General features: G+C 35.6%; 1 protein-coding gene across 1 annotated transcript in view; it reads right to left on the reverse strand.

Annotated features, from left to right (window-relative positions):
- Nucleotides 1–26,153, reverse strand: part of LOC129223079 (uncharacterized) — a 162,589-nt gene that overhangs the window by 72,441 nt on the left and 63,995 nt on the right. The window contains exons 16-19 of the mRNA XM_054857645.1: nt 22,699–22,795; nt 10,904–10,956; nt 8,146–8,242; nt 1,109–1,225 (exon numbers count right to left, since the gene is read on the reverse strand). Of these exons, the coding sequence (XP_054713620.1) occupies nt 1,109–1,225; nt 8,146–8,242; nt 10,904–10,956; nt 22,699–22,795 (364 nt within the window). The remainder of the gene's footprint in view (nt 1–1,108; nt 1,226–8,145; nt 8,243–10,903; nt 10,957–22,698; nt 22,796–26,153) is intronic.

The following is a 26,153-nucleotide window of genomic DNA, read 5'->3' on the forward strand; positions in this document are numbered from 1 at the left end:
ACAATCTTGTTCTGACTTTTTTTCCAAACGCAACGACTTTCTGAAATCGACACCAGCTTTTCGTCTTCACTTACTGTTTTACGCTGATCAATTACCATGCTTGAAAAACAGATTTGACTTTCATAAGATGTCTGAAAGTAATCATTATTAAATTACAAGAAAAAATTGTCTTTGTGGAAAATGAAAAAGTGCTAATATTTTACATTTAAGAATAACAAATTAATTTTTAAAATATGTGGTTAGAGCAAAATTTGCTGCCCCTGAAGATTTTGCCACCTTAAGCAGCTGCCTATTGGGCCCTGGAGCTATGAGTTCATTTTTATGACGAAATTGCAGTCTGGGTGAGATAGTAATGCTGTATGTACATTGCAAGTATTAAAAGGTTTATGTCTTTCTGGAGGGAGGGAAGTGAGACCAAAAATTACGGCCTTGGAAGACACTTGTGCTAGGAACGCCAGTGATGTGCATGTATGAGTGTAAGGGCGTATCCAGTTCAACTTGGAAGGGAGGCAAGCTCTTCATTTGGGAAAATACCCACGTTGTGGGAGAAATGGAAACGTGCAAGGGTAAATGTGAACTACATTTCATTCGCTAACAAATAGTACAAAAGCCAAATTTTTCATACCAAGTTACTAGAGCGTCATCTCAGAGAGTATTATCTTTGGATGCAATGTACAACATATTATATCTCAGTTCATGCAATTGAAAGGGAAGGATTTAAAATTGGAGTTCTGTCTCTATTCTGTCTCTCTTTCTGTCTTATCTCAACTGACGAATTTCCTCTAAGGTGAGACGTCGATTATGCATTTGTTTTTTCTAAGGCGCACACTTCAAAAGCATCCGGCACAAGATCCGTTGAACAATAGTGGTGAACCATTTGTATGCACTTTACTTTCGCATTATTTTCTCAATACATATTTTTCCCTATAAAAAAAACACAAATATAACAATTTTTTATGAATAATGTCGCATTCAGACGGTTGGATATTTTTTTTAAAATTATTAATGAACAACATAAATAGTCACAGTAACACAAATGATGAAACTCTGAAACCACAATGAAGTTTCGATCTTTTTCCACAAAACTGAACTAGGAAAGCGTTCTTACCCTCTTTATTTTTCCTGTGGTAAAGGTGGGAGTGATAATGGTGCGAAGTCTTTTCCAGTCTTCACCTTGGACTACAGAAACCATTTTGTCAAACACTGGATCTCCAGTCTCGAATTTCTTAAAAGATAAGTTACCTTTTAATACCAACTGCGTGCATTAAAATCGCTTTGAATAACCATCGTTAATGAATAAGAGTACTATAAACAAGACTAAAATATGTAATGAACACTTTAAATTTAAGTTCTACTTCCTGAAAATATTCTGGAATACAAAAACAATTCCCTTAAACTAAATGTAATTGCGATCCAGACACAAGCACCAACACTCCTTAAAAGGGAAATTAAAACACCAAGAAAGAACGTGCGCAGGGTCATGCAGGAGGGATAGTGATGAAATGGATAAGCAAATGATTAAGAAACGGACCAAAATTATTAGATACTGAATTAAGTAATTGGTTAGTTCTTTATATACCCGTATCGGGCAGTTATACACAGACCTCAACCCGTCTAGACATGCTATCAACGTGTTGATGGATTATTTCCTAATGTAACCTTAGCCAAACCACATTCACCGCTACGCACAGATCATCAGTCAGTGGTTTGTGCCAGTGAACCTTGACTCATGTCACATCCAATCAACTCCCACAGGCCGGATAAGGAAAAGTGTTAAATCCGGTTAGGTTGTTACAAGTTCGCCGTGCGACATGCGGCCCGTCATTGCCCTTGCAATAATACCGTGTTGGGTCCGACTTGAAATAAGGGCAGAACAACAGTATCCACAACTAGTGTGACATAGCAGCAGGGCTGTGGAGTCGGAATCGGACCGATTTTGGGGTAAAGGAGTCGGAGTCGTTGGAAAATAGACCGACTTCTTTTTTTCTTTAATATTCACTGACTCTCCTATCATTTTTTTAAAACTGACTACCAAATGGTTCGATTACATGTATGAATGGCTACTAATAAGAAAATCATTGTCATTGGCAACCGGCTGGCTTGATAGTTTAACGAACTTTCTGTACTAGCCACCTACGGCGGCTCTTCGTTTGCTTATTTTTTAACTTCCTTTAACTAATAGTAATGCCAACTGTCAGCAAACGGTTTTGTTGCGTAACATTTTCTATATATTCACTTTCAAATAAAAATAATAATAATAAATTTTCTACTTTGATTACATTTATAAAATAGCCAAAGGAATGTATCCCTTGAGCATTGAACAAGTCGGGGCCAGTAGCTCGGGAGGAAACTTCTGATAATGTTCAATAAATTCAAATGTGTGAATCCAAAAGATTAGATAAAATATATATGTTTTTTGAATCTGAAGACGATCTGTATAAGCTTGGTTCTCACTTAAAAGTATGTCACAAAATAAGAATATAATTTCTTGGTTACAACACTCAATAATTCCAGTTAATTTTAAAATCTTCATATTAAATTTAGTTCTAAAGGTAATTAAATTACAATAAAATAAAAATTAAAAATTGAGTGAAAAAATTTTCGTATAGTAAAAGCTATTCGTACAAAGCTGTATACCTCCGCATTTTGTGTAAAATTTGCTCCAGATGTACATGTACATGACCATTCTCACCAATATAGAGCCCTATTTTCATTGAAATTTTATATAATTTAAGAATTGTTTGAAAACTTTTTTCAGAAATAAAATATTTATATTTTTTATAAACTCTGAAATTAACTTAGAGTGTCACCCACTTGATGGGTATCACACTGGGCAGACCACTCACTCTCAAGAAAAGTATTTTACATTAGCAAAAAAGCTTTTGCTCTCTAAAGTTACAGCTTTTAAAAATCGGAAGCACACGATTTGATCAACCTCTATTTGTTAAACATTAAAGGGGAGCAAATTAATCCTACTTTAAAAATTTTTAAAACGGGATTTTTAAGTAATCTCTCTTTTAAAATAGCAACAATTGGAAAATTAGATTTTTAAATTCAATTTCTAACGTTGTGTGCCTCTTAGGTTTACAATAAAATCCAACGCGAAAATATCATAAAAAGAAATTAATGTTTCAATCTCTGTTTAGGGGTTTTTTCCCCATCCCATGAGAGAGGGAAATTGAAATAAATTAATTAATTAATAAAGTTGGAGTCGGAGTTGGGCGTTTCCCAAAATCTAGCAGTTTGAGTCGGCCATTTTCCTTTCGACTCCGCAGTCCTGCCGTAGCGGTTCGCTGTCAAACTCCCGTATTTGTGTGCAAGCTGCGTCTTGTGACCAAATATTATGCCACCCCAAGGCCGGTGCTGATAAGTAAACAAACGGGTAAATGTCACATGGATTTCCTTGGCTGCTCAACAAAGGGCTAGACATCTTGTGTGGTGTCAGCGTCATCACTATCGTTGGGCGTCGGATATTGTTTTTATGGATGAATCTCGATTATATCAGTACTAGAAAGTCGCCCGTGAAGATATGACGGGTGAAAACTGCTTCTACTCTTCTACATTTGAAGCATTTGCCTGTTTGGTGATATTTTAATAGTTAAAATTTTATCCCTGACACTAGTGGATTAACCCTAAACTCCAGTAGGTAGCGTTCATATTGTTGACCATTTTTTCGTTTCTTCATTCCCCTGAAGTGACAGTCCTACCAGTAAAACAGTTAAGTTACCGGATCGAGTTCAGCCTTGTCACAACAAAGATTTTCCCTGCATTTTAAACATTACCAAAACATATTATCCAAATATATCGTAGCGCGAGTTTCATTGTTGAAACACGCAGGATACTTTGTCATCGGCTATTATTTATATGAGGATATAATAACGGCCGCTAAAGGATATGTCGGCGGTCTAGAGAACACTACGGCACAGCCTATTTTGACGAGCGTCTCACCGGTCCTACCTCCGGGCAATATGGTTTGGAGTGGCATAAGGTTTGATCATAAGGCGCCACTTCGTACACTCTGACAACGGACCGCGCGTTGCGGGGCCTGTTATTCTGTCACTGTTACAGTTCGCACCCAATACGGTATAAACAGCAAGACAATGTTAAGCGACATATCGCTCGGCAAACTCAAAACAACCGGACCAGGTTTAACATCCTTCCTTGGCCGGCAGGCTCTCCAGATCTGAATCCCTTCGAGAACCCTGGGGAGCTTATTGGACGTGATATCAGCCGAGGACCACTGGCACAAGCATTGATGAACTGCGCACAGCAGTGGATGTGGCTCGGCTAAAGTAACCTCAAGAAACCCTTAGTGAACTTATTGACAACATGCCACGCCGAATCAAGAGCTTGGTTGGGAACGTTACTCTATAAATTGGTTAATTCTTAATCATTTCTGTTTTTAATCATTTGCATATCCATCTCACCACTCCTGCAATTTCTTGGTGTTGCAATTTCACTTTTGATGATGCATTTCATAAAAATAGGTAAATTAAGTTCTGTATTTAAAATCGAAAAAGTAAAAGGAATAAACACACAATCTATCTTTCAGTTTAATAATGTTATCCATTACTAAAGTATTTCTGTGCAAAGAAATGGTTTTAATAATCCTTGACAATGTAAGCGATGCATTATAAATAGTAAAATAGTTTTAAAACGTCTCTTGTATTTTCACCTGAATATAGCAGAGAAAAGTAGTAGCTCCCAGAATAAGCACATTAATATCGTGTTGGGCTAGATGTAGTTAAGGCTCTCGTAACTCGAAAGTCTCGGACACGATACCTGCTGAATTAATGATCCTCCGTATACGCTAATGGTGACTGGATCACACTACATCTGTCTTGGTCACCAAGTCCTCCAAATTCCAGTCCCAAATAAATGCAACTGAGGGTCAGCGATAGGGGGCTGTTCAGTTACTTGGTCTGGATCAAAAAGACTTGGGGACTTCAAAGAAAAATACTTTTTTGACTTCAGGGATCCATTCAACCAGCAAAACCTCAATTGTTGTAGGCATGAAAGGGTCTGAGGTGTGTAGTATAAGCACATTCAATTGTACATAATTAAATCCATGTACCAAGTTTGCAAAGGAAATGTGAAAAACCGACTTAATGTCGGGTGTAGGGTCTTCCGATAGCACTCGTATAGATAGCAGCCTGCAGTTCACTTATACTATAATTTTAGACAATCCACTTTCTATCTAGTAAGCAGTAGGTGAATCGAAAATTCTTCCTGCAATGGTCTGATTTTTTTCTCAACAAGAGTCCGAAATTTTGTTATTGCAGTTTGAAAGCATACCCAATCAGCCAGATTTTTGTTCAATGTAAACGGATTCTATGAATCAAAGCAAAATGTAACATTAACATCTCTAACGTTTTCCTTCAGAAGCCGAAAAAAAGCCTTTTGGTTTTAAACGGCTTTTTTTAATTTGTGCTTGACGCCTCATAACTTTGCTAATGCTATGCGTTTCTAATAGCTTAAGAGCCATTATTTTGAAGTTCAGACAAGGTGTGGCAGAGACCATTTTTGATTTTCCTAATTTTTTTATATGTCAAAGTAGGTTATGAGAAGTGAACATTCTGAAAGTTTAGCCTTCCAAAAAAATTTTTTCGCCCGTTAAAAATTTCCGAAGTTTGAGGTTTTGAAGCGCTTTTTTTAGAAAAATTCTAAAAGTCGCATTTCAGTGCGCTATAGCTCTTTACAGAAACACCACCTCACGGTTATGTTTATATTTATTGGTTGTACTGTATTTAGTGATGATGACTTCATAGTTATTTTGGTTGGGGGTTGTTGCTCTCTTCAGATAAGGGTTCGCAAAGTATGGATTTTATCCGTTTTCGCGCAAATTTAACCTGCGTTTTTTCCCCCAAAAAGCCACCCCCCGAAAAAAATGTAAAATATACTGAAAGTTTATACTATGAAGAGAGTAAATGGCACGAAATTTGTTTGCGGTTAAGTTTTTTTTAGGAGAAAAATACCCTGATATTTTTCAAATTTTCAAAAATTGTGCTTTTTTGATCGCAATTAACTCAAAACAGCATCACTAGGAAAAAAAACTTTTATATATTATGGTACCTGGCTATGTGTAAAACATCATGAAAAAGAAAGCAGCATGGGATCTCTTCTTGTTTTCTAGAAAATATTTTTTTTTAGCTCATTTTATGCGTTTTCCCGTACGTAAATCGTGTGTCCAGTATGCAGATTAGATCTGCTAAAACTTAAAGGATGTAGTAAGAATGTATATATGTGTGTATAGAGAGAGAGAAAGAGACTTGAAGGAGAGTCTACTTTACATGGGAGGTGTGAGCAAATCTAAAGTGTCCATTATTGAAATTAATGACGCAAAAACAATATGTAAATTTCAGAAAATCAAAAATATAAATTTTTATCATTCGGTGGAAATAAACAACTCGGGATTAAAAGTATGGCAGAATTTCGAGGTCGGTAAAGGAAAGGAAATTTCATTTACAGAAGATGCTTTCTTTAAATCTGGTCACTCAGTTATTTCGGAATTCTCTTCTGTGGAATATCAACGTCCACAAAGCATTGTCAAAGCACAGAAACGACGAAGATTGGACAGGGAGTATGCTGCTTCCTATTTCTGCTCAGAACCAGATTGCATGAGCACATTTCTCAAAAAAGATGACTACGAACAGCACATTTACTCTGGAAAACACAGTTATGTAAAAGTAGCAACATCGTCTGATTGAGTAAAGAAAAACTACGTCAACATGCTGCAAGGACATAAAAGTTCTGTTTCTTATGATCTTGGTCAGGCATCTACCAGTTAACAAAGAGAAAACAAAGAAGAAAACATTTTGGAAATCTGATGTGAGGGGTGGGCTCTCCCAACTCGTAAAAAAATACGATTTTCATTGAAACACAAAGAGTTTCTTAATGAAAAGTTCCTTTATGGTGAGAAAACCGGGAGAAAACAGACGCTCTACGAAGTAGAACATGCAATGAGAACAGATATGATTAAAGACATAAAAATATTCCAATCGAACGAGAAAAAGTCAAATTCAAGCTGCTTTTAGACGATATACAAAGCAAAAAAAAAAAAAAAAAGCGAATAATACTGATTTATCAAGACCCGACAGCCTTTTAGAGGTATTTGAAGATGACATAGAAAATAGACATTTAGAGGAAAGTGAAGCAGATATTGTTCATGAAATTTCTACCATTGCTATGGACATAAATAAGAAAAAATTATTTTGGGATTGATACGATAAATCAATACATACATATATATATATATATATATATATATATATATATATATATATATATATATATATATATATATATATATATATATATATATATATATATGATATCGATTTATCGTTTTCTGATTTACCTGCAATTAAAATACAACTAATTTATAAAAATCAGAAAAATAAAGTATTGCTAGTCGTTTTCTCTCTCTTGATTTCTTTTCGATGATGTTTTACACATAGTCAGGTACCGTAATATATAAAAGGTTTTTTTTCCCTAGTGATGCTGTTTTGAGTTAATTGCGATCAAAAATGCACGATTTTTGAAAATTTGAAAAATGTCAGAGTATTTTTCTCCTAAAAAAAAATTAAGCCTCAAACAAATTTTGTGCCATTTACTCTCTTCATAGTATAAATTTTCAGTATATGTTACATTTTTTTCGGGGGGTGGCTTTTGGGGGGAAATAACGCAGGTTAAACTTGCGCGAAAACGGATAAAATCCACACTTTGCGACCCCTTATCTAAAGAAAGCAACAACCCCCAACCAAAATAACTATGAAGTCATCATCACTAGATACAGTACAACCAATAAATATATACATAACCGGAGGTGGTGTTTCTGTAAGGAGCTATAGCGCACTGAAATGCGACTTTTAGAATTTTTCTAATAAAGCGCTGCAAAACCTCAAACTTTGGGAATTTTTAACGAGCGAAAAAATTTTTTTGGAAAGCTAAAAATCTCAGAATGTTAACTTCTCATAACCTACTTTGACACATAAAAAAATTAGGAAAATCAAAAATGGTCACTGCCAAAATTTCCGTTTTTTGTCTGAATTTCAAAATAATGGCTCTTAAACTTCGTAAACGTCAAAAGCTTTTTTCTTTTAATCAACAAAGCAAATGATCGAAAAGTGTTTGTGAACTTCTTACCCTTCGAGACGTAAAGAAACCGAAATCTTTAACCATTATGTTCTTCAACAGGGCAGGCTCTCCGACTGATATTAAAGGCTGAGTTCCCTCGAAATGCCTATATAAAAGAAAACATGCTTCAAAATTCTTCCGTTTAGTTAGTTTTCATATTTTAAATAATCTAGTGTTGTTCTAATAAGTGAAACTATGACCTCTACTATTGTTCATCTCTTTTTCGAATAATAGAAAAATGTAATTGCACTGAGTTGAATTAGGTTACTTTCCCGCTAGTTTTGCAAAAGTATTCCAACTAAAATCCGTACCAATAATGCGTCTCTTACAAGCCCGGAACTGCGTATACGCAGTCCCCGCAGTGCGGGAGGGGGGGGGGGGGACGGCACGTCCTTAAAGGACCCTGGAAACAGGGCCGTACTAAGAGAGGACGGCACCCGGGGCGAATATTTTCTGACGCTCCTTTCCCACATACAGAGTGATGGGCGTTTTTTGGTAGAGTATCAAACATTTTTGCATTACTACATAATTGAACATGTAATCTGAAACCTAACGTCTTAGATTTTAAAACCTATTTTTAAAAAAATAGTACCAAAAAGAGTTTGAAATGTAGTATAAAAGCTTAGCTGGTGGCGCCCCTTCATATCTTGGCGCCCGGGGCGATTACCTCGCTCGCCACCCTCTTCGAACGGCCCTGCCTCGAAATTGAAAATAATTAGTACTAAGACATTAACGTTGCAATTATACACTGCCCTTGGGTTGGGGCCCTACAGATTTTGTTGCAAGGGTGCCCAAAATGTATAGATCCGGACGTGATCTCTTTTTCATTGAATGCTTCAAAAAGAGATAAACATTGTCAAGTTCATGGCTCAACTTATCTGCGTCACACTATACATCTAATGCGTTTAACATTATCATGTGCAACACATCTAATATATATCGACATAAACCGAAACTATGGGGCAAAAATGCACGTATACAGTAAAATCTCTCAAATGCAGACACTAACGGTACAAATTTTTTGTCCGCATTAGAGGGGTGTCCGCAGCACAGGGAATAATAATATTATTTGACTTGGAAACAGGAATTAAAAATTGTCCGCGTAAGAGGGGTGATCGTTATGAAGGGTTTTACTGTATTACTCTTGCTGGGTTAAATGACTAAAGCTGTTTGTATTATTCGGATATTATGCTTCAATGTTTATTTGTTCGGGATTTGTTCGCTATCTCGTGTAAAAACGAGCGATTCTCTGAAATTCTAAAATTTTATACCAACGTTTTCAACCATCATATAAAGAATGAGAGAGGGATCGTAAAATTTTAAATCAGGAGGTAACGCAATGATTATGAGCAAATAAACACTTTCGATTTTGATTAAATAAACGCATTGAACTATTAACACTCCTAGCTTAAATAATCGGTAACGTTATACAGGGTGTTTCGTTTTGACATGCAAAAAACCTCTATTTTCGCAACCGTTAGTCGTAGATGCATACTTCCAATTCCAAAAATGTTCAAAATAAGATGCAGAGTTAAGATGTTGAAAGTTTGAAGCAAAAAAAATGAGTAAAAAAATACAAAATTTAAATTTTTACTCGGGACCCAGGTCCTCTAACTTATATTTAGGGAAATAATCTCCATTGAAAATTCATTCCAACCCAAAAAGTTTGACATTAGTACGAGCAATATTCATCGAGCTACGAAGGCAACGTTTTGTGACTTACATCCACTTTACACTCGCCGTCAATAACACCTTTTGGGGGAAAATACACATAACAGTTAATAAGTGTTTAAAATTATATGTGTGCAGAATGTGGTTTTTCAAATTGTTCGAGGTTTTGCAGCGTGTTTTGTGCATCACGGCATAACATTTGCATGAATTTTTGAAACGCAATGAAAAATATAAATACCTTGTTTTTTTACTCTGCCAACCTGTCATTCTTCTGAAAGGGCGATAAGTTCCAATCTCATCTTCTGGACGGTCGCTTAAAACTTTGAAATGGAATATCATTTTGGTCGCACAAAAGTCGTTTTGTGTGTCAGTAATAGTTTTCAATGGAGATTATTTTTCTAAATATTAGTTAGAGGACCTAGGGCCAGTATAAAAAGTTAAATTTTGCATTTTTGACTAATTTTTATTCTTTATTCTTCCTTCAAACTTTCAATATCTTAACTCCGAATCTGATTTTTAATATTTTTTCAATTGAAAGTATGCATCTAGAACTAACGGTTGCGAAAATAAAGGTCTTGCAGGTTAAAACGGAATACCCTGTATATTTTAGCTATCTTTTTACTTATTGATGCAAAAACGAATCAGCCTGAACCAATTATTTAATAAAAATTAATCAACTTGCTAATGCACAGGCTACTGAATAATTGCTCGGCCTTCTACGAATAGTAGGTACATATTTAGAAAATACATTTTATTAAACACCAGTAATAATAATTTATTTCGATGAAGCTTCGCGTCCAATTAAATAAGAATTTAGTTACGTGTTTCTTAACACGTAAAATAAATATCTACTAAAAATGCTCTTATTTTCATATTTTCATATCAAACTCAGACAAAGGATGGACAGCTATCAAGCACCCCATTTAAAAACATTTTATTTTTGTCAACAGAAAAAAGAAATATTTTTTTCAATTTTCAAACGACTTTTTTAAATATTTGAGCACAGAATATTAGATTTCAGGAACAGAATAAATTCATATAAGTTTGACGAAAGGTTTAGTTCAACTTAAAATCAACGTTATGCAATTCAACTTACCCATATAACCGTCCATACTTTCTGTATCTTTCAATTTCAATATCATGAGCAGGCTAAAAATAATAACACTAAAATTCAAGACATCGTAAAAAATCTTTTAAAACTTAAATAGTAAATCTATGTTCATATATTAGAATACGTGTAATAGTCATTCTTTTTTAGGTCACGTCCGCAACACGGACAGAGCTTTTTTTTTTTGTAATGCAAAGAAGTTTCCTAGAAAGTTATTTCTTTTTACAAAGATCAGAACTTTCTTTCTATCAAAAGAAGTATACAGGAAGCTTAATAGTCCCGGGTCTGACAGCACTTCTGTAGGAAAGTTTGAGTAGTGAGTTTTTTTTTTTTTTTTTTTTTCAAAAAGGTTTAGTAGGTGTCCTAGAAAGTATTTGAACTTGGGTGGACATCGGCCACTTATTGTATTTCCCTGCTATGACGTCATCAAAGATGGCGACAGCGCGCTCTCATAAATGCTCATATCTATGTTAATACTTGACCGATTCGCATGACACTTGCACATTTTTATACTCATTTGTCTGGTGTTAGTTTTGTTTCAATCTAAGCGGTTAGAAATGTCCCCTAAAAATAATCAAAATCATTTTTTTTTTCTACGTTCAACCATCAACAGCTGATGGGTACTGCTCAAAAATTGTATTCAAGCAGTTGTTTGTAGAAAAAACTGTTTTCACTTTGTTGGACTTACTAATCAACCAGAACATTTGTTATTCGCCTCCTTTTCGGCGACGCCCACAATAGCAATCGAGCGTGTTGTTGTTCTTCCAAGTATATAGTTATATAATGTGTAGTGAATGTAACAGAGGGTGGATTCTGAGAAAGATAAAAATCTAAGCATGTGAGGGCATACTAAGTAAAAAGAATTTATAGCAGAATGGGAGATAACTCAATATTTATCGTCTATAAAATGCATTTGAGAGCTAACAGATTCTCTTACTTATGTCGGAAATTTAAACATCCACCACGAGTTTTCTAAGAAGCAAACTCACATATAAGATGCAGAGGTTTCATCGGGGTTTCGATTTATATTTTAAAGCGGTAACCCATTTGATATGTTTCCTAATCCATTACACAATCTACTAACAAATTATTAAACTTATTTAAGACCGGTGGAGACATGTATCGTACACTGCTCAAAACACAACACCAATAAAAATCTCAAGTACCATTCATATCCATCATTTCATCGCAACAAAGCACAAAACATAGGTGTTACTGGGAAAACAACTAAAAAGAAGTCGAACAGTTAGTCTCACTGCATCATACAAGTAGCTCAAGCTAGTTTATATGATATTCAAGAATGTTTTCAGTATGAACTATATCCGAAGACTGTTCATCGTTTAATGACAAAACCACAAATAAACTGCATTGTGAAAAGAGTTAGAAGCAGCTTATGTTAGTACCAGAGATGACAATGACACCTTGTTCATGTCTGACGAAAAAATCTGTTATATACGTCCTGAATTCTTTTCGAAAGATTATGGAAAATGAAAAGAGAATCTTCGGGTAAACAGTTTCTGCTTTTTCGTAAGGTACTGGGAGGATGACAAAAAAAAAAAATGTTATCGCACTTTTCTTCTTAAAATATCTGAGACAGTGTGAGGACCAGGGTTGGCTTTCTGCTGGCAGAAATTTAGTTTTTGTCATGCCAGTGGCGGAAACTGGTTATAACCGGTAAAAACCGGCAGAAATTGGCAAAAACTTAAAAGCGTCTCTAATACTCAAGTAATCACTAGATGATATTCGTTTAGGTAAAATAAAAAATTAAACTTCATTTCATCATTTAAAAAAGTAAAATCCTATGCTATTGCGCTTGATTTAGTTCGAAAAGGGAGCTTTCCAATTGCAGATGCTCGTAATATTTGGATTAATCTAACAAAGGACGAAAAATCATATGGGTGCTTAGGAAAGAGTGACACAAAGAATTAAACAGGCATTACCGATTGTAATTTGTTCGCTTATATGCTTCATCTAAACTGCTTGTGATTGAAATTAACTTGTGCTTCAAGAAGAAAGTGCCAGAATTTTACTTGCCAATATTAACGTAGATTTTCTACCTAATGTCATAGCTTTGCAAAAAAATTGTCCACATTTCTCAAAACTTATTTTCCCCCTCAAATTTTTTACCATTAACCCATTTACTAGTTGATGCAATTAAAAAAAAAATACAATAGAGGAAAGTTTCACGAACATTGCTTGTTCCTTGACGCATTGCCTGATAGCTCTTCTGCTTGAAGAAGATTCTAAAATTTCTCATTTTGTACATGTTAAGTCGAAAAACTGTTTAGATTTTAGAAACCACCTTTTCCAAGGGGCAACTGAAGGATCCAAACAATGTAACATTTGATTTTGAATTGTGATAATATTATAATTAAATTGTGCTTTGGTTAACAACTAATTATTTTCTCCATGCTTTTTCTATTGTATGTCAATAATTAATTTTTTGTCATTTTTTGAGTTTTTGCCAGTTTCTGCCGCAAATGTGGCAGAAAGTGGTTTTTGCCACGCCGGATTTAACCGGTTCCTCCCAGTGGTTTTAACCACTTCGGCAGAAAATTGCCAACCCTGGTAAGGACAGAGATGTCGTTGAGATCTCTTTTTTTGGGAAGAGAGTTTTTTGGAGATCCTTACTTGGGGACAAACTTATTTTACTGGTGTTCATTGACAATGCAGGCACTATATAATACCAACCACATCATAGATACAAGCACTATGTAATACCAACCACATCTTTAAGGTATTTTGTGGTGATGAAGAAGGTGAGGTATTGTACAACTGTACATCAGTGCTAAGTAGAAAGCAAAAAAAAACCACCCGTTATAAAATGGTTCAACAGTTAGTTAAGCAAACGTTTTAAAAAAATTACATTCAAAACATTTATCCCTGTATGAGTGTCCTAAAATCGTTCTTGTTAGTTCTGATATGGACAGATTGGTAATAGTTTATTTTTACTAGACTTCTCTTCAATAATTTGATATTGCTGCGCTTTGTTGATTCCACGTAACTTTTGGCTGATTATGATATACACGGAAAAATGTAGTAAAAAGTTATGTTCACTTCTTCTAGCCATTCATGCACTATCTTGATCAGACAACATGAGTTATTTTGGCCCAGAAGAAAGGCTACTCTTCATTATGCATCTATAAAATATTTGGAGAATTTTGGTATAACATCTGACTGCAATTACATACGGCAAAGTATTAATTCGGCAGAAAAATAATTAGTGCATGTGTACAAAGAGACACGTGTGTCTGTAGATCTTTAGGTTACCTTAGATTATGGCTGCATCATCATGCAAAGAACTTCGACATGGGGATTTTGCCGCGGACTAACAGAAATGCTAGGGGTCATTTCTTGGAATCTTATTTTAACACATACCTTCAACGACATGTTACCGGCAAGTGGACTGTTGGCTTAAACTCATATAAATTTGATTTTTTAGTAGTAAAATAGGATTTGGTGCCAGAAGAGACCTTACAGACACTTACAACTGATTTAATTGGGACATGTAATTGCTTAAAATCTGCCAATTCTCCTGAACTTGTACAGGAAATTGAGTAACTTGTTGCTCTTTCTGCAAGCGTAGTAGTAAAGGTTACAATCAAATTGTAACAATATTTTTAAAATATACCTTTTACATTTTATTAGATACTAGCTGTACCCGCTCAGCGATGCCCGTGTTAAAAAGTTAATGGTAGTCCATTGAATAAAAAAAATTGACTCCCCCTCTAATGCGAAATGATCATTTTTCTTTGTATAAAATGCGTACACACCTTTTCAAAAAAAAAAAAAAAAAAAAACTATTAAAGTTTCTTTGGAATTTAAAACTTTTCGTAAAATCATTAAATTAGATTTACAGTTGCTTTAAAACTGTATTTAGCGAGTGAAGCGGTTTTTACTGCAATTTAAAATATTTCGCCAAATAAACAAAAAAAAGACATAAAATAATACCTTTCGAATGTAAAAATAATTCCTCAACTCTATTGTTTATCGCCAAACTCGCCCAGCAACCACGCTATCATAATCCATCCGCCTAACAAAAAAAAAAAAAAAAAAAAACATCCCGTGGAACTTTCAAAAATCATCGTCAGAAAAAAAAAAGAAGAAAATGTCGTACATTTCACTCGGATAAAAACAAATTAAACGTTTCTTTTCTTTTAAAACAAATCGCCAAAACAATGAATTACATTTCCGGTTGCTTTGAAACAATAATCGTAAACTGAACTGCTCAGCGCCGAACGCGCCAAGCGACCACGCTACCGGAACCTAGTCGTTTTGCGAGTGAAGCGAATGTTTTTTCTTTGGCAATAATAAATGTTTGACCAAATAAACAAAAAGGTATATGATCACCTTAACAGTAGCAACAAGCAATATCAAATCATTATATATTAAGAGCTGCGTTTCCCGGCTTTGCCCGGTCTACCTTGAGAATAAAAATTGTGTCGAGTGACACATATTCAACAATCAGGCTTAAATAAAAGAAGAAAAAACACCATGCAAAATTACCCTTCCAAACAATGACGACAGATATTAAAATACTTTTAAGAAATTAAAATGCGAATGATGGATTTTAAAAACGCAACCATGTAAACACGAAGTAAAAGAAGTTTAAGAAATTAAATGCAAAATAAGGGAAGGAACAATGGATTCAAAAAGCGTAAACGTGGAAATGCGAAGATAAAATGGTTGACAACCTGAATCAAAATGACATTTTTCGAAATTGATTTAAAAACGTTTGTAAGTTTTTTTTTCCTTTGAAGATGGAAGCTAAGTTTTTCGACCAAAGGTCGCGAGCTATCTGGAGTAAAAAATGTCGTTTTTTCCAATGGTGTCAAAAAGAAAACTGTGGAACGATTCCTTCACTTTTTATTGATAGATTCAATGAAGAAAGTAAGGCCTACATTTCAGCTAAACCTAAAAAGGTTCGAGCTAAAAACGCAAATTACTCCCGCCATAATTAAGTTAGAGCTTTGAAACAAATTGTTTAAAACGCAGAAAATTCTACCCTTTCCAACGATGTATAATATTAGTATGTGCAAGTAATTTTTCACTCCCATACTCGGGAATTTATGTGAAATTTGGGCCTTAATTGGAATAAAAAAACTTTTTTTCGAGATGTTTCGAATTATAGCCTATGTCACTCAGTAAGAAAGCACCTTTCATATAGTGAAGTTTCCAGTCTAGCCGGTCAAAGATCCACCGTCCTCATTAATGGTGGTTGGGGGAAGTTAAATATGTCGTAGTCAGAAAGTCCTCCAAGTGAATAGATAGATATCTCTGGCGATTCCCTAGCAGTTGTTCGGCTTCTGGTTTGGTTCTAAATTATCGAAATGTTGATAGATGGTGCTGTCTGAGTCAAAATCAGACTTCCACCTAAACTGGTGCTCAATAAACGGAAGCCTTAAATCGATTTTGCTACTTGGGCTCGGATATCCTAGTTGTATAAGTAAAAACAACTACATATATGGTGATGAAATGGGTGTGGGGGGGGGAGGATTGCTTTACCTTTTTTTTTCTTTCTTAAACTTTTTTTTTAAATCAGCGATTAAATTACTCTCGTTATCAAAATCCTTGTCTATCTAAAATGCAAAATTTTAATATAGTATCGAAAAAAAATCACTTCCTCTTGTGTTGTGCAGTTTAGCATATAACCCAGTCAATAAAGGTTTCGTGTCGCAACTAATTTAGGGAAAGCTAAATTTTTGCAGGTTGTTAGTACATAAAGTATACACTAAAAAAATACAAAGTCCCGACCCCCACCCCTCTTGCTTTCTCTCCCACCCCTTCGAGTATTGCAAGAGCAGTATTATGATTATACGCTTTTCGTGTCGCAACTAATTAGGAGAAAGCTAAATTTTGGCAGGATGTTAGTACATAAAGTACACACTAAAAAGCCACATAGTCCCGACCCCCCACCCCTCTTGCTTTCCCCCCATCCCCTTCGAAACATTACAATAGCGGTACTATGATTATACGCTTTTTGTGTCGCAACTAATTGGGGAAAAGCTGAATTTAGGCAGGATGTTAGTATATAATGTATTCTTTAAAAAAAATACAAAGTCCTGACCCCCACCGCTCTTTCTCGCCCCCCTCATCCCCTCCGAAGCACAGCAAGAACAGTACTATGATTATACGCTTTTTGTGTCGCAACTAATTAAGAGAAAGCTGAATTTTGGCAGGATGTTAGTACGCAATGTATTTTTTAAAAAAGTACAAGGCCCCGACCCCCACCCCTCTTGCTTTCCTCCCCACCCCCTCCGAAACATTGCAAGAGCAGTACTATGATCATGCTCTTTTCGTGTCGCAACTAATTTGGGGAAAGCGGATGTTTTTCAAGATGTTAGTACAAAAAGTATGCACTAAAATAAGTCTCGACCCACACCCCTCTTTCTCCCCCCCCCCCGAAACATTGCAAGAGCAGTACTATTGTGATTATACGCTTACAGCTCGAAAACTAATGCTGATACCGGAGTATTCCTATTTTTATTTCACTGCTTACAATATTATAAACCAGTGGTGCCCAACCTACGTCCCACGGGTCATATCCGGCCTATGAAACTGATCAGTGTGAACCGTTGTTTTGCGAAATGTTACAACTCGAGGACAATGTAGCAATTGGTTTCCGAAAAACAGGTTGCATTCAAAAAAAAAAAAAAAGGACATCAAGTTATTATAACTACAATTTTTCTTTTATAAGGGGTCATTTAACAGTTTGTTGTCTTAGCCTGAAATATTGTTACAATGCATTCCACTACAGTGCCCACACATAGACGTACAATCGAACCCAGTTTTACGACAGCTACAGTTTGTAACACAATGTTTTACAGTTGCAGGATATTAGTAGGAGAATTTCACTTGTAACAGATAGGTAATTGTCATGATCTTAGAAATCAGTCTGTTGCTTTAAATATACTTCCAAAGCCATTCTTCTGCTGGAAGTTTAAAACCTAACCAAGTTTGAATAAAAGTTTGTGAAAAGCAAGTAAGCACAAAAATGTCCCTAAAGTCCACTTTTGATTTATCAAAACTTCCACCAACTGCAGACGTCACTCGTCAACATCTTTTTAAGGTTTCCACCAGAGTTTTCAGGCTCAACACCAGATTCAAATTCGGTTAGGTTTTAAACTTACCCCAGAAGAGTGGGGTTGGCATTATACTTCATGCAACAGACTGATTCCTAAGTTCATGAAGATTACCTCTGCTTCAAGTGAACTTCTCCAATTAGTATCTTGCAATTGAAAAGATTGTGTTTCAAACTGTATCTGTCGTAAAGGTAGGTTCGATTGCACGTCTATGTGTGGACACTGTAGTGGAATGCACTGTAACAATATTTCGGACCAAACCAACGAAATATTAGAAGATGGCTCTTTATTACATTGTTGATCCATTTCAAAAAAATGACTATTATCATATTATTATCTATAAATTTTGTTCAAACATTCCCAAGACGTAATGATAAAAAGCTATTAATTTATTGAAGTTACTTTTTCTTTTTTGTTGTGAGATTTCTGCATATGATTAAGTTGGTAAAATGGTGAAACTGAGCTATCTACATAAAAGGTGTATGTTTCATAATTTGTGTATAACAGTGGTCCCTAGCAATGTTTTCAGAACCAATTTCTAAATATTTGGCTAACAATTTGTAACATTGTCATTAATCGCGCTCTTCAAGCTGTAACATTTCACAAAACAACGGGCAACACGGATCAGCTTCCCGAGCCGGATATCGCACCTGGGCCTTAGGTTGGGCACCACTGGTTTATAATATTGTTAGGAATGAAATAAAAAAAGGAACACCCCGGTAACATCATAATTTTTCAAGCTGTACGCGCATAATCATACTACTGAACTGATCAGTGTGCAATGTTTAGGAAGAAGGGGGGGAGCAGCAAGAGGGGTTGGGGTCGGGACTGTCTAGGTTTTAGTGTACACATTATGTACTAACATTGTGCAAAAATTCAGCTTTCTCTTTATTCGCTTTTCTTTTCGCAGCTAATTATCATAGTACTGCTCTTGATGGTCGAAGTGTTTTGGAGAGGGTGGGGGGGGGGAGCAAGAGGGGTAGGGTTCGGGACTTTGTGTTTTTTTAGCGTTTTCTTTATTTACTAACGTCCTGCCAAAATTCAGCTTTCCCCTAATTAGTTGCGACACGAAAAACGTATAATCATAGTACTGCTCTTGCAATGTTTCGGAGGGGGGTGGGGGAGAAAACAAGAGGGGTGGGGGTCGGGACTTTGTATTTTTTAGTGTATACTTTATTTGCTAACATCCTGCAAAAATTAAGCTTTCCCTAAATTAGTTGCGACAAAGCCTATTTTTTTAACTTCATTGACTGGGCTAATAACACTGTCGTGAGCAGGTGAAGGACAGTAACTGCTAATTTACGATTATTCATTTTTTCTCTTTTTTTTCTCATTTATTGTACGTGAGTTGTATAGTACAAGCTTGGGCTTGCTTGTTTGGTTTCCACTAAAAAACGAAAGAAGCATGAAAATAACGTTAAATTTCAATATTTCCCTATTGCAGGGGTTTTCAAACTCTGTGCCGCGACATACTGGGGTGCCGTAGGAGACGGTGTGGGATGCCGCGAAGTATCCGTGGCATCAATATATATATATGTCAGGTGTATTTGCCAAATATTGGCGTAGTACAACCTATAAAGGCTCTTGCGCCAATAAACCTAATAAAACCAACCAATCAAATATTGTCCAGTTGATCCACCACCACACTAGAGTCTAGTGTGGTGGTGGTTGATCAGTAAGGAAATCCTCCTTTTTTTAATACAGTATAACAAAAATTCACTAGATCCTCTCTCGTCGTAATCAAAAAGCCTAACTGATGATAAAGCGTCGTTATCAATAAGCCATTTTTAACTACCAGGCAACAGTGTTGCAAAAGTTGATGCAGAAGAGTGATATCAAAACCAACTGATCTTATTTTACGCTAAATTTTGTTTCTACATGGCTCCCTGAAATTTATTTTTAAAAAAAATTGCATCACGGGACGCTCGGCAGAAGTGATAACTTTCATAGGATTAAATTATTATCATTATATAATCCTATGGAAATAACAACTGGCTTTTGGTAGCTATAATGAGCAACGAAATTTTTGCATTGTATGTTATCTAAAAATCTTTCAAAGACTGCATCAAGTACAGTTCCGTGACTTGTAGTGTGGCTTCATCTGGCTAATTAATCATTTGTAATTGTAATTTGGATTACGATACTAAATTTTTAGTTCGATCAGAAGCAAAATTAAAATCTGTGGTTAAAATTAAACGAATTGTGTAATAATCTTCATTAACTGAAGCAGAATCTTCTTTTATATAATTTAAAAGCTGTTTATGAATAAATTGAATAATTCGTAAAATACTTTTGTTAGGCGATATACATGTATGTTGGCAATAATAATTTGTTACTTTGCTTCATTGAGACGACTTCAAAATTGCTCTAAATGAAAAATAATTTTATTCTTTGATCACCATTCAGACTACTTTTAAACATTAGTTTTGATGTCGGCGCAAAAACAATAGGTTAAATGACGCGTCGTTTCTAAATATTTCGTTTATCAGAAAACACACTCAAACTTACGAAACATTTTAGATTTTCCTCTATGACGAACAAATTAAATGTTTATTTATTATTTTTGTTTTGTCGGCCGTCCCCTACCCTCGCGTTGCGGAGTCTGCGGGGATGTAGCGTATTACCCCGCATTAGCCGACATGCCGGAAAAAAGGGAGATTGACCAGTGTGCCGGGAAATTCGAATGCCGTATAATTCAAGGTTTATTTTGAAACCACACAAAAGTAAATTTCCCCCTCTGTCTCAACTTCAAAGCAAACTCTACAAGGAAAAATAATAATAAATTCCCAAAGTAATCTCCTTTTCAAAAACGAACCAATAAATTTCAGGTCGTCAAAATGAAAAAAATTCGTGGTAGTTTGATGATGCGTTTATCTTACTATAGTTAATAAATATTTGTACAAAATTAAACTGTTTATTAATACTAATAAACTGACCTGTACTGCCGAGTTAAGCACAAAAATGGAATCTGCAGCTGAGCTCAAAATGAGAAATCTGAAATCACTTTTTAAATTTTTATGCCTCCATGTATTTTATTTAGATGCCACTTTTTCTGGAATTTTATTTTACTATTTCCCATTCACAAATATTCATAAAACAGTGCATTTAGGTAATATATGTTACGAAGAATAATCTAGTGACAATGATTTGGATATAGTGTAGATACGAATTATACTCATGTGCTTAGCACACTAGTATATAACTTTTTTTTTGTTTTGTTTTGAAAAGTTGAATATATATTTGTTATAGTATTAAATTGTTATATGATTTTTTTGACCTTGTTTTTTGCGGCATGCTGGAAAGGACCAGGAAAGGGTTGTTGAAAATCTGATGACCCTCAATATTTTGCGGCATGCCGGCAAAAGCGGGGTAGTCGGCAGTTTGTTCTAATAATGTACACCTTTTCACAGTTCAAAACCCTAAATGAAGCGAGATATTTTTAGTATAACTAATCGCAAAAAATTTTTTGTTTTGAAAATAAATTTAAAGATTAAATTCTGTTTTGAATATATATTGTTTGCAATGTTATTGGTATTATATTGTATTGTAAATTCACCTTTCGATTGGAGATTGCGTTATGTTGTGACTATCATCCATCTGCTGTTAGTTTCATTACTTTTTCTACTATCACTTTACGCTTAAAGCTGACCCAAAGAGTAAAGAAACAGAATTTCCCGAGCATGCCCGCTTCTGTCGTACGTGCGAACGAAAGGAATGCCGGATGAGAGTTGCGCCGTTGCGCATTATGTCACAAATCGGTTTACCCCGCCCCTCCCTCCCCCCCCCCCCCCCATAAGAAGTTATCACTTCAAAAAGCTGCATACCGTTCTTGAAATCTAAAACATGTAATTGACGAATTCAAAAAGTGAAATGTTGTGGGCCGTCATTTTTTCCGGAGATTTGATATCTTAGAAAAGTAGATTATAATACGATATGACCATGGTTTGTCTTATTAACCCTCCAGTGTCTTTATAATATAACACCGGAGTACTTGGGAGGACGATATAATCCTGTGCTGCATATGCTGAACATATGTGCATGAATTGTGCAGTGTGGAGAAGAAGCCCCCCAGAAAATAACGTCTTATTAGTTGTTTACATAACAGAGTTGGACTAGGGTGCCGTGAGAAAATTCTAAATCTTCAAAGGGTGCGGCGAGTCGAAAGAGTTCGAGAACCCCTGCCCTATTGTTCGTATTGAATCCAAAAGGCATTTCTTCAAATATCTCGAACACTAATTTCCGCGGATACTGCCGTTTACACGCCAGCGACAGAATAATGTTTTACTTCATTTCTTTCGGCAAATACTTTAATATTACTCGACCAACATTACACAATCTGATTTCACTGTATTGAAATAGTTGGAACACTTCTTTTGTGTCAAATACTTGGCGGATATCCAAAATGTCATTTCCAGATATTTTGCAATGGATTTTTATCGATCCGAGATTGTCGCACAAGAGATGGCAAAAAGAATTTGATAACGACAGTTCGTTGATTAAGCATGAAAACTTGTTAAAGTTTATAAGTGTGAATAAACATTACTTTCTGACCCCCCCCCCCCCCAATAAGTGTAAATGAAACGGATAAAACAACTAAACTTTCAACTCAGTATGACTATAAGAAATTTTTCCTCCATAAATTTTACTCCTTGAGGTAAAAACAATTTAAAAAAGAAAAAATAATAATAAAATAATAATAACCTTCGTAAATGACTGCAAGAGAGATCCAAAAAATGGAAGAGGTTTATCGTAAATAACTCCTCTGTCTTTCCAATAACTGTGCTTCCGTGTGGATAACCTGTAAGACAAGGCATAAAACTTAACACGTAAGGCAATCTATACGAGGCGTTTATAAGTTTTCGGCCAGCCGGCCAGTACTAAATACATTTCATATATTTTGTAAATTACTTTTATATGTTCCGCCTCCAAAATTATATATAATTTTTGACACTATAAGAAGAAATTTATTTTAAAGGAAGTAAACCTTTTCTAAACATTTTGTTCATTTTTAAACAATTATCTGGCCACACTGATCGATTATGAAATAAAAAGGTTGTACAGTAAGAATAATAAGAAATAACAATGTCAAAAAGCAAATTGCAGATTTTTGTAAACACGTATTTCGGCGCTACATGGAACGCCTTTTTCATAGCAAAAGAAATGAGCTAATGGATGAAAAGACATCCGACAAAGACATCCATAAGCTCATTTCTTTTACATTGAAAAAAGTGTTCCTTGTAACGCCGAAACACGTATCTGCAGCAATCTGTAATTTGTGCTTTTTGGCGCTGTTATTTCTTATTTTACTTTTCAGCACAACTGTTTTTGCACTCTATAACAAAAAAAAATCGACACACCAAGAAGCAATCATTCGATTGCTTTGAAATTTTCTATGCATGAGTGTTTTGACCAGATTTGCAAATAATTAAAATTTGGTGTCCAATGAATAAACAGTTTGATATCCAGCGCATCGAAAATGCGCATCCAGCAGATGTATATAAAGAGCAGTTCTTCAACAGCTGTTAAAACTTTCGGTTTGATTGCGATTCACGTTACCTTTCAACTACTTAAAAATGCCACATCGCATGGTTCGTGCTCATTACGAGCAACTGTCAGAGTTTAAAAGCGGTCGTATCATTGGATTGAAAGAGGCCGGTTGGTCAAATCGGAGAATCGCTCGTGATTTGAGTCGAAGTGCTGCGGCGATTCGAAGATGCTGGCAAGGATGGGTGGAAAATGGCAGAGTTCAGCGTCAGGATGGTAGCGGTCGAGCTAGGGTCACAACAGAGCGTGATGACAGAGTGATTGTCCGATCAGCTGTCACAGCACTTTCTTCATCTCTATGAACCATCAGACGTTCAACTCAAACACTAGTGTCCATCATGACCATTTACAGACGGTTGGGACAACGAAATCTACACTCGCGCCGACCGTTACGCCACCTGCCACTGAAGCCTGCCGACTGGGGACGTATAGTCTTAGCGACGAATCCCGCTTCCAACTGTGTCATGACGATCATCGAAGATGTGTTTAGAGACACCCACAGCAGAGGGGAGGGTGGGGGGAATGATGGTTTCACTTTTGCACGCCACACTCGCCCTCAACAAGGCATTATGGTCTGGGGTGCCATTTCCTTTGATAACTGGACTCCTTTGGTCGTAATTAGGGGTAAACTTATTGCACAGTGGTGCGTCGACGACATCCTAAGACCTGTTTTGCTGCCGTTCCGTTTGCAGTACCCTCGCCTGGTTTTCAGTAGGACAATGCCAGATTACTTACGGCACGTGTTGCTATGAACTGTCTGCAAGCTTTTTAACATCTTCCGTGCCCTGCCAGATCGCCAGATCTCTCTCCCATCGAGCATGTATGGGATACGATGGGATGGCGATTGCATCTGGCTAGGAATGTTGATAACCTCGTCCGACAATTGGAGCGAATTTGGTCGGAAATACCACAGGACACCCTCCGGGAGCTTTATCGGGGTTTGCCACGTCTTACTTCAGCTTGTACACTGTAACAAATTTCGGAAACGTTTCTGGATATATCGGAAACGTTTCCGAAATAGTAGGAATCCTTCATCCAATAGCGAACTCCTCAATATTCAGAAAGCTTTTTGTTATTTCAAGATATCTAGAAGCGGAAGTGATGACGCAACGCTTCGAAACCTATTTCCTCCTTCCAACCAGGCGCCAATGAGTCGGAAATAACGAGAACTTCTTTTTTTCTTATCTATGGTTGCTGCAGTCAGCAACTGTTAAGCATTGGATTGCTTGTTATTTCATGTCTAGAGAGTAGTAAAATGTGTCGAAACTAATTTTACGCCTTTGCATTTTGGACTGCCCTTGATTTTTTAGACGATGTACGCAGCTATTAAGTTAGTTAATAACCATTTGCTTCTTTACAATTTCCAATGCGACCATAATTAGATATATATTGTGTGTTCAAGCGTGAATAGTTTCAACACCCGTGTTTATACTTAATGAAACGAAACCCTTTGGATTACTTATTCAGTTGTAATGGAGGTACTTAGATTTTCTTCCGCTCACGTTCACTTGTAAGTATTAATGAATATTTTAAAACATGTTGTTATATACATTTATATTTTTGTTGATTTGCATTTGATAAGGCTCCAATTGTAACTGTTTTTGGGTTTATCGAATTAATTTAAAGTTATCCTACATATACCTATGTGCGCGGTGTACTATTTGTTGTAACCAACTGAAACTGATTAATTACGCAAAAGAAGTAAGATTTATATTTGAGAAGCAATCACAGAAAAGTTATTTCAAAATACTTGGATGTACATACATTTTGGTTCAAAAAGAAAAAAAAATCAATTGTTTAATTCGTTAGAAATATGGTAATGCAAATATTTTCTAGTATTGTAATATGCTTCACAAAAAATGTGCCGGTATAATTTATCTTTTTTTATTATAATTTATTCATTCATTTAAAAATATTTATACCATTAGAAAATGACCATGTTATCTATTAGTAAGAACATAGTTATGAAATTAATTCATGTGCTTATTCATTTTGTTAAATGTGGTTAACAATAAAAAAATTCCTTGACATTAGTTCCGAAAATAACATTTCCTTCGTGGATATACTAGTTTAATGTAGGACAGTCAGGAGGAATGAGTCAGTGGCAAAAATGGAACAGCTGCATTTACATGCTGAAATAAAAAGTAATATTATTTCATGTCATCGTTTTAAAAGTGATCAGTTTTTAAATACTATGTTATTAATATGCAATGCACATATGGTGAGAGACTGTGCCATTGACATTTTCAAGGGATTGCTTTTTTTAAGGTGGGGGGCGCTTTATATCATTTTATGAGTGCACCATCACTCTTATGGTGTGGGGGGGGGGGGACTCTCGTATATATGAAATGGAATAATCATGTAATAGAGTTCAATGTTTTAATAAACAAAATATATAATGCATTTTGCGCACACTCTAAAAATAAAATCAGTAACCTATTTTGATTAAGTATCTATATTTGTGATAAACTGGAAAAGGGCAAGAACAGAAGAATAAACCCGAATGGTTCCAGCAGGGGGACTTTGGTGTCATATTTAAATTCATCAATTTCTCTGTTGGTACTTTTCGGTACACTTTGTTCGTCAAAGAAATTGACTTAACGTGAACGAAT

This window comes from Uloborus diversus, chromosome 5 (genome assembly GCF_026930045.1).
Source record: "Uloborus diversus isolate 005 chromosome 5, Udiv.v.3.1, whole genome shotgun sequence".
Classification (NCBI taxonomy): domain Eukaryota; kingdom Metazoa; phylum Arthropoda; class Arachnida; order Araneae; family Uloboridae; genus Uloborus; species Uloborus diversus.